The 9773-nt window shown below is 49.4% G+C and overlaps 1 protein-coding gene across 3 annotated transcripts in view; it reads left to right on the top strand.

The window, feature by feature from the left end:
• The first annotated feature begins 998 nt into the window (after window positions 1-998).
• The window catches only part of LOC104357302 (phosphofurin acidic cluster sorting protein 1-like), a 68767-nt gene continuing 59992 nt past the window's right edge, over window positions 999-9773 (top strand). For all 3 annotated transcript variants that reach the window (XM_042789340.1, XM_042789339.1, XM_042789338.1), the window contains exon 1: window positions 999-1224. In XM_042789340.1, the coding sequence (XP_042645274.1) occupies window positions 1043-1224 (182 nt within the window). In that variant the 5' untranslated portion in view covers window positions 999-1042. The remainder of the gene's footprint in view (window positions 1225-9773) is intronic.

Below are 9773 nucleotides of genomic sequence, written 5' to 3'. Positions count from 1 at the left end.
CCACCCCGCCGTGGTGATTTGGTGCCGTTCCTTTGCCCTTTTCCCAGAGGCAGTGCCATTTCAGGCACCCTCTGCCGAGGCCCTGCCAAAGGTGAGGAGCAGTAAGGGGTCCTCCCTGCTCGAACAGCACCACAGCGATGCATTTGTTCAGCTCCTGTGCCCCAGGCTCGTCCTAAGCTCCATCCCCGCACACCGCGCCGGCCCTACGGATGCTCTGGTGGGTCCTTGCTCCCCGGGGGTTTGGAGGAGAGAGTCCATTTTCGTTCTCAGCTTTCCTCCAAGAAGGCTTGTCTTGCTTTTAGCTTCAACCCACCCGCCCCATGGGTTTTTATTTTCCCTGCTCCGGCCCGCTCCGCACATCGCATCCCCCCCCGCTGGTGCTGCCGCCATGTCACCCCTGCAACCCCCGTTGGGGCCCCAGGGACCCCCTCCCCGCTCCACACAGCAGCCGGGACGGCGTGGCGCCGAGGGCTCTGACTTAAACGACGACCCCTTTATCCCCCGTCCCTCGGGGATCCCCCTCCGCCGCCCCGAAAACCCATCCCCAGGGGAGGCGGGTGGGTGGGTGGAACAGCGCGGCTCCGCTGCCATGGCAACCCCCCCGCGACCGAGCCGCACCCCTCCGCGGGCTCGCCCAAACCGAGGCTGCTTGGGCTTTAAAGGGCTCGCTACCACGCCCCCACCGGCCGGGGGGGGAAGACGGGAGGGATGCTGTTCTCCCATTGGCTGCCCCCCTCCAGAGGTCTCTACGATTGGCTGGAGGCCTCTCCGGCCACGCCCCCATCTCTGTTTCTATTGGCTGGCTGCCGCAGCCGCCCTCCTCACCCTTTCCCCCGGTTCCGATTGGCTCGTCTCCCGCCGCGAGCCGCTCCCATTGGTCACGGTGTTCGTCCCGCCCCCCCCCCCCGCCGCGCCCTGCCACGCTCCGGTTGGCGGCCGCGGGGCGCCCGGGTCCGCTCCGCCGCGCGCGGGGCGGAGGGGAGGGGAGGGGGGGGGGGGGGGGGAAGAAGAAGAGCGGGGGCTCGCGCCATCCCCCTCAGCGATGGCGGCGGCGGCGGCGGCGGCCGGCGCGTTGGGTTCAGGCCCCGCCGCGGGGCCGTCGGCGATGGCCGGCGTGGCGGCGGCGGCGGCGATGGCGGTAGCCGGCCCCGGGCCGGTCCCGGTGCCCATGAACCTCTTCGCGACGTGGGAGATCGACCGTTCGGCGCCCAACTGCGTGCCCAGGTGAGCCCCGCGCCGCCCGGCCGCCTCGCCGGCGACTTGCCCCACTCCGCGGGTTTCGGTGAGCCCCCGGGGCTGGGGGTGGCCTTTCGGCATCCCTGCCGAGCCGAGCCGGGGCTTGGGCGGCGGCACCGGGGACCGGCGGGGCTTGGGTGTGCCGGTACCGGCCCACGGTTGCGTTGACTCCATGTTGCGGCCTCTGCCACGCGCGCTGCCGTGATGGCCGTGGCAGAGCTCGGAGCGGAGCGGCTCAGCGCGGCCGTTGCCGCTTCCAAAAGCTGCCTCTTCGCCCCCCGAAGCGAACGTCGGCCCTGCAGCGGGCCCCCCGGAGCCGGGTAGTGGCCACCCGGTATCCTCGGGGGGGGGGGGGGGTGTTACCTGTGTCACCCGCGCTCCCCACCCTGGGTGACAGCAGGAGGGATGCGCGGTTGTAGCTCCGGCAGAGCTGGAAGACAAGCTGAACGGTGTAAATGTCGCTGGCTGCACGGTTAAGGGTACGTCCGGGCTAGATGCGCGTGTAGGAAAAACGTGAAGACCTCTCTTGCAGCCAGGAGATGCTGGATGTGTCAATAAGCTACGTGTCTTTTGGCCTGCTCATCTTCTCCTACGCTGGCCAGGAGGTCTTTGCGTGAGAGTTAAGGGGCAGATTGTGGAAGTCAGTCTGGATCCGTGTATCTCTGGGCTGTGGTATGTTGTCTGCAAGTGATGTGTTGGAGTGCCCGGAGGTATAAAGTTCAAGAGGGGGAAAAATAATCGTTCCTGTAGGGCGGGAGAACGTCAGCCCTTGTGAAAGGGTTTCGGGAGGTTGATGTGTTTGCAGGGAGAAACTCGGTGATCCAGTGGCCAGGTGAGTTGGAATAGAAACGTTTTGAAATACTCCGAGGTAGTAGAGATAAGCCCGTGTGATTGCAGTGCCCGGGATGGTCCTGGGCTGAGCGGGCAGCAAATGGGAAGGAGTTTGCAATGTGTGCCTGTGAAAAGCCAGTGCACCTTTTGATGACACATGCTGAGGCTGTTGTGCGGAGCAGGAAGCAGCGATCATTCTATAGCTTTAGAGTGACTTGAGGTATTGTTTGTTTGTTTGTTTGTGGGTGGGTTACCCCCAAGATGGAATTTGGAGAGCAAGATAGAATTACCAGGTTGATTTCCTGCAGAAAGAAGAGAAGCTACAGAGCACAAAACTTAGTGATGGTGAAGCATGTGTATGTAGGTAGTCTTCACAAATGGAAATGATGCAAGAGCTAGAGAGAAGGAGGAACTGCTTTGGGCAAACCAGAGGCAGAATGACAGGGTATAACGAGACCAAGTTTAGAAGTGGGTTACATGGGTGGCGGGGTACCAGCAGATGAGCAGAAATGTGGGGGGGGGGGGGTCACCAGTTCGAAAGTTGTTTGAAGAACTGCTCTTTGGCTCAGTGAATCCTGTGCTTTTTCGCAAGGACAGTTTCCATTAGCGTTGTGTGGACGCCTGTTCTAATGCACGAGCTTCTTTGTGTGTTGATAGCTGTGGGGGGCAGCCATCTGACACACCAGCTCGGAGGAAAGTTCTGAAAAATTATTCTGAAGTCTCATCTCTGGAACGTCTTCAGATGCAACATTTGTTAGGATGGGAAGAAGCTGGTGGAAGCTGATTCTTCCTTCCGAGGTCACGGCTCTGCTGCTTCTGTGTTTTCTAGTCTTCACCTAGCCCAAGCTTTCCTGAGTGAGCGGGTCACTCCTGGGCACCTCTCTGGCAGGTATATCTGTTCACTGAAACTAAAGGGAGATCAAGCCCCAAATCTGAGCTGGGTTAGCGGTGTATCTGTGCGCTGTGCTTACTTATCGCCTGCCCATGTTCTTCCTCTAGTGATCTGATTGTATAATGTTTTGGTCTTGACATTATGTTCTTCAAGGCAGAAACTCTGCTGTCCTGTCCCAGTGCCCAGCACAGGTGGTCTCTGATTTTTTTTTTTTGTGCTTTGGGGGTGGTAGTGGTGGCAAAATAGTATCCATTCAATGGCAATAATCCTTCTCCCTTGGACCTCTCTGTCTCTTATGTGTGTGTAGTCTCAATTCTTCCATGCATCCCTATGCATATCTAGGGAAACAACACCTTTGTTTGATTTTAATGCAATAGAATGTGCTTTCTTTTTCTAGACTCTGTATCTGTGTCCCTGTGCTCCTTCTTAGGTGTTTCATTTTCTGCACATGCCACTCTGGCTGCTGCAGGAGCGGGACTGGGCTAGATCAACCTTTGCGGGTTGCTCTGTATTTGGCTGTTAATGCAGGACAGTTGAGAGGTTGTGTCCAGGACCTCAGAATTTCACAGAGGCAGTCTGGGCCAGTAAAAGTAAGCACCATGAAGTATAAGCCCCAATGTACTGAACAGGTCAGTAGTATGACTGTAAGACTTCTGATGCCTTGTAGGAGGGCTCTTGGTGTTCTAAGATGAACTGTTGCCCATAATGGAAGTCTTTCCTGCAGAATCAGGAATGAACCACTGAACCAAGCCCACGTTTAGTTTTGGAAGTTGCCTTGCTCTCAGAATGGAGGTACCATCCCTCCTGCTGGGGTTTTTCTCTTTTCAGGGTCAAGTTGAGAGAGATCTGTGAGCCTTTAATGCCCTTCCTATGAACTGAGTAAGCATAGCCTGGACCCAGCTGCCTTTGGCTCAGGTGGCTCTCAGGGGAGGCAGAACTGATTTTTCTGGGCGGTGGGCTATTATGCAGAGAAGCAGAAGGAGGTAAACAATGGGAAACCAAGCAAAATGCTCTTTGCATCTTCAGTCAGGCTACCGACTGGGATAGGGATCGCTGGCTCCCCATCGTGATGCCTTAGAAGGAAAGCAATCCTGGTTGATTCATGCTGCAGGGTGTGAAGCATACTTTTGCTAAAATAGTCAATCAACCAGCCTTAACTTCCACACGTAGTTATCTTAGTAAAAGTCTTCATAGTGGTGTTCTGAGGCGGGAGAAAGTGTCTTTAATGTGATACCATGCAAATCAGTACCCTTGAGGGTTGTAGCAGGCTTTCACTGTAAGGAGACTGCAAGAAATGAGCTAGAGCTTTGCCAAAGTAAAATGCCTGTCTGCATCAAGGTAATGTCTTACGGTGTTTTAATTGTTTTGTATGCTGATCAGGCAGTACATTTGGAAAAAAGGGACTTTGTGCAAACATGCTTGCCAAGCAGTGGTATTTTTCAACCTCTGTTAATAGGACTGGTTTTCTTTTTCTTCTTTTTTTTTTTTTTTTTTTTTTTCCCTTTAATATCTGAGAGCCCATAAATGCAAGTTCTTAATGAGGAAACAAGATAAGATAGTGTGATTGTGTTCACTCTAACTCTTTTTCCATGACACAGCTGTTGTGTCCAGTGTTATATGGATGTTGTTTCAGTGATAAGTCATCACGTTTCTAGTTAGAGGTGAGAGTTACAAGTTGTATTTTAGCTAATAGGCCAGTACTGTTGAGCTCAGATTGCAAAGGCAGATTCTACCCGTACAAATCACGCTTGTGAATGGTGCTGCAAGGATCCCAATATACTGCATTTCATCCAGAGTACCTCGTATCTCGGTACAATGGATGAGCTCGAAAACATTCCAAGTCCTGCTGCCACCCACACAGTGTGCTCGAACACAGTGTCTCCCGCTTATGATAGCACTGACTTAGGGAAATGCATGTAGATCGGGCTCACTTTGTGACACTGTGTATGTGCACCTTCAGGACTTTATGTTTCAGAAGATGCTCTGAATTCTTTATCATTAAAACTTCCAGATGTGTGTTTTGGAAAGTCTAGTGAATGTCTTCTTGCAACGAGAGCGGTTATTGCAGGTACAACTGGAAATATCCCCTTAGTGCCAGCTATGGTGACCCCTTAGAGTGTCACGAGGTGAATGTTCTTGTCTCTGCAACCCCGTTGTCCTGTTTGGGCAGGCAGGATCTATTGCCCGACACCTCATGGAGAGTAGGGTAAGACTTCATTTGTGCAGCTTTGCCTGAGGTCCAGGGAGCCTCGTGGTGTGCAGTACGTGTCTGTACAGCATGGGGGGAACGTGCTCTCCTCTGGCACAGCTGCATTCAACCAGGTTGGCAGCATCTCGCAGCCCCCTGAAGCGGGCTGCTCTGTCAGCTCTAGGCTCAGGGCTCTATTTTCTCTCCGCAAGGAGTATTGCTTATCTTTACAACCCTGAGGAGTCTCCTTTTCTGAAGCTGATTTGGTGATGAAGAGCCACTGAACTAGGCGTTCCTTTAAGAAACACTTATCCCAGCTGGAATAACATGTATTGATGTGCCTGAGATGTTCTTGAGTGGTTTCCTGGGTAAATCGGGCATTTTCATGTTAAACTTCCAACCTCAGCAAAATCTGCTCTGTTTGGGTAGGCTACAGAGTTGCACCTCTGGCAATGTTAAATGATTCTAGATTGTTCCCTCAAAAGATACTACCATGCCATGACAAGCCTGAGTAGCTCCAGACGGGGAAAGCTTGTGAGGGGCCGCACTTTCTTGTAAGAAAACAGTCTCTTATAACTGGTGATATTTGCTATGTTTGAATTATGATTTCCTTTTAGTCCTATACAGAAAACAAAATGTTCTAAACAGCTATCAGATTGCTTATTCTTCTTAATATTGTGGGCTTGGCTTCGAGCCTGCAACGTAATACATCTGATGCGTTGTCCACTATCTGTCGCTCTTTGTGGCTCCTCTTTTGCAGAGGAGCACATTTGGGATTTCTCTTCTGGCAGTGTTACGTTTCCCTTCTGGGCATACTATAATGGAGTTGGTGTCTGTTATTCCTTATTTCTGCTCATCAGTGGAACTCGGGACAAGTGTCCCCTGCTAGTATGATTGATAACGGTGTGTGTTCCTTTGAGAATATTAATAGTGACTTTCCTGAAGGCTTAATTTTATTTGAAGTACCTGCCACACTGCCTCCTAGCCTTGCTTTCCGGTGCTTCATTCATTAGCCAGGCTGTGTTAGCTCAGTTGTCTGATGGCTTATCAAAACTGTTGCATTGTTGTTATTGTGCTAGTATGCTATAAGTGCTCATTCCGCTTCCTCTGGAGTATTCAGTTACTTGTGATTGATTACTAACAGCTATGTAGTATGCATATACCGCACTTTCCTCTGGGATGGAGGTCCCCTGACCTTTATCCTGTCAAAAGAATAAATTGCTGAGCACCCGTATCTTGTGGGGTTCCTGTAGCAGATCTGTTCTTCGATGCAATCTGTGCTGATGCTTTTGTGTCATTGTTTGCGAAGTGGAATGATTCTAGACTGAACCCGTGGCTCCAGTCAGCTTCAGAAGAAGTTATTTCCAAAAAAGAGCCAGAGTTGAGAAACATACTGCATTTTATAGCACGCCAGATGAGCATCTGGGCAAAGCTATTTTCCAAAAAGCTTGTGTTTTTATCTGGTCCAAGCTTTCAGCATCCCAGCTGATAGGGAAGCTGTGCTTCTGTTTTGTTTTGGTTTGTGTTGAGTTTTTTTTTTTGACTACATTGAAGCTGGTGGATACTGTTTTGGGAAACAAGAAGTGAGAGTGTCTTACTCCTCTGCGTGGGATGTGGCAACAGGAACCCGTCTCCCTCCGCGGAAGCAGACAGCTCAAGTGATAGTGCTCTTTAGAAGTAGTTAGAAGTCTCTTAGGTAAATGAGGCTTTGTTTGGATACTTCAGTATACTCATTGCAGTGGACCCGAAGGAGAGATGCAGTATTTCAGGTGCCTTAACACATTGCAACTGTGGTTATGGAGACCACTCCCTGCTCTGCAGTGTGATTCAGCCTCTGTGCACGCAGCCCAAAATTACACCGGCTTTTTCTGCAGGCCTGTTGCAATGCCATCTCCTTTATAATTTACTGCCCACTGTCATCTCCCATGCTTTCTGCTTCTCCTGTCCCCTGTGGTCTAACCCCGTGGGCGATTTTGTTTAGTGAATAAAAACGCCTGTTGTATTTTGGCTGCTATTCTACTTTTTCTAGGTTCTTATTTTCCTACCCATGCTGGTTTTTACACTTCCACTGTAAATCCTTATCCTCATGCTGCTTATTCTTCAGTGTGAGCATATATTACATAGCATGAGAGCCATAAGCCAGTGCATGTGGGACCATCTCCTGGATAAAAAATGTCCAGGTTCCATACCCAGCTGTGTATTTTTAATTGTTTTTCTGTGCATATGATAACTAAATTCTCATCAATTTAGGCAGTTTGGGATGATGGCAGAACTCACGTCTTTGCCTCCATTTTCCAAAACTGAAACTAACAATTAGTTGTTGTGCTGTCACAATAGTAGCAGGATTAGAGTAAGAGTAACTCCCTTGTAAAGGGTTCTGCTATTCTTTTCCTGTTCTTTAGTACATTTTCTCTACCAGTGGAGAAGATCACGTTTGTCCAAAACCTCTCACTGATTCTTCTGCTGCTGTAATTTTTCAGAAACAGTTCAAGTAGTGTGTCTCTGTATTATTCAGATCAGGGGTTTTTTTAGATTTACATTATTTATACAATTTTAGAAGAGGTCCCTTGTATTTGTTCTTCATTTTCCCCTGTGTTCCCTCAACTACCTTTTCATAGTCCATTTATTTTCCACCTTATCAATACATCCACTTTGTTCTTATTGCTCCTTTCCCTCAAAAGCCCTGCACATGCCTGCTGATATTTTTGTCACTGTTCTCGCATTTTTTCCTTGCTTCTGTCTTGCCTCGCACACGTGTAATTGGATAATCTTTAGTTCTGAATCTTAAATTTTCTCTTTGCAAGTAGTTTGCTTTTTTCCTCAGAATTTAGAGACTATTCCTTGTGAAGCTGCAATGGCCACATCTTGTCTTTGTGAGGCTTGTAGTTTTCAGCTGGACTCTGCTCTTGACGTGCTTGGGTTGTTTTTTAACGGCTTTTAGTTTTTTTTCACTGTTAATGAATATCAGCTTTTTTCTTTTGCTAGACTTTCTGAATCTTCTTGTCTGTGCATCCCTGAAATACAGTCCCATAAGTTGACATTTGCTTCAGTCCTGTCATTCCTTATGCTTGAGGCTGCTTGCTCCAAGTATTCCTTCCCTCCTTGTGTGCTCCTTTGTCAGAAGCAGACTTAGGATGTCCATTTGGATTTTACAGCATACTGCATATATGAATAATTTACTCATTTTTTTTTTTTCCTTGACGTTTGTCAAGTTCTGTGACTTTTCAGGCTTTTCCTCTGCCTCTTATGTTCCTTAATCTCCAGTCAGACAAAAGGACAAGATTCCCATTACTCTGCAGTTACACCTTGTTCATCTCATCTGTGTGTTGATTCATACTTATTTGGGGATAACTTTATCTGTTGCGATACTGATTTGTGGAAGCGTGGACAAGTCCCCCTTATTGCAGGGACCTGCTCCACCCACAAGGATCTGAGCAGAGAACCGCATTGTACAGGCTCTGGTTATTAACAGCTTGTGTTGCAAGTGGATGAAAAGCCTACGCACAAATTTACCAGTTTTGGTGAGAATCATTCTTTTGAGTGAAGAATCTTAACTGTGCAACTCTTTAGAATTAAACTTTTTTTTTTTCTCCTTTTTGAATGTACATTTTTTTTCTTACAGTTAGGAAGAAGCCTCAAAAATGGATGCCCGTACTGGTTTGACACTGTCTCATCCATGGGTCTGTATCACGGCTATTGCATCACTTCAGCCCCTCCCCTGTGCTCTCATCCCAGATGTATCTTCCCATGGTATCATGCTCCTGAGCCTGCATGTAGTCAGATCTAAGGTGCTTGCCAGCTCAAGATAACAGCAAAGGAGACAGATGGGATGTTTGGTGGGTTTGCCGCTTCAGAAGTAGCAAGCTGTAATGAAACCCTAACTCTGTGTTCATCGTTAGGAGGAAAGTTGTTAGACTCGGCATTACAGGAGCTGCTGTATGGCACGTGTTCCCTTTCTGTCAGTGTGTGTGATCTCTAGCAGGACAGTCTGGATGATGGAGGATGCCTTGTGCTGGAAGTCACTGTAGCAGGGTTTGCCGGACAGGTGTCTGCTGGCACTTGGACAAATGCCCGCAGCAGAGAACTGGAGGTTGGTGTGGATCAGTGAACTAACCTTCACCTCATTTCACTGCTTTTCCCAGCTTGGCTGCACTGGCACATCTCCAGCAGACTTGGAGGTGTACCCCGGCAAGCTCTGCCAGGTGATGAGTGTTAGGACATAACCTGTCCTGCATCCCCATCAGTGCTTTCAAACTTGACTGAAAGGTACTTATCCCTGTGCCTTAAGCGCTTGTTCTTTTCCTCCTGTAGACAAGGCTTCAAGTGGTGTTTTTGTAATCACTCGCTGCTTTGTGTGGTTAATTCATTAACACATTTTATTTTAGCCTGGAGACAGAGCGAGTGAGCTGTTCAGCAACAGGTAGCATGGCAGACTGCTAGTGCTGTGGCTCGGTGGAGGTGTGGTGCGTTTGCACCTCACCATGCCCCTGACTGCTGCTCTCAGCTAAGTTGGCAGTGCCGCATTTTTATTAAAGCAGCCTTGGATTTGGGGACAGCTGGCGCAGCAATTCAGCTGCGTATGTAGACACAAAAGTTCAAAATCTGTTGTGTTTGTGAAAAAAGTTC

This window comes from Tyto alba, unplaced genomic scaffold, assembly GCF_018691265.1.
Source record: "Tyto alba isolate M040663 unplaced genomic scaffold, T.alba_DEE_v4.0 Super-Scaffold_16, whole genome shotgun sequence".
Lineage (NCBI taxonomy): Eukaryota > Metazoa > Chordata > Aves > Strigiformes > Tytonidae > Tyto > Tyto alba.
This window is presented reverse-complemented; position numbering and strand designations above follow the sequence as displayed.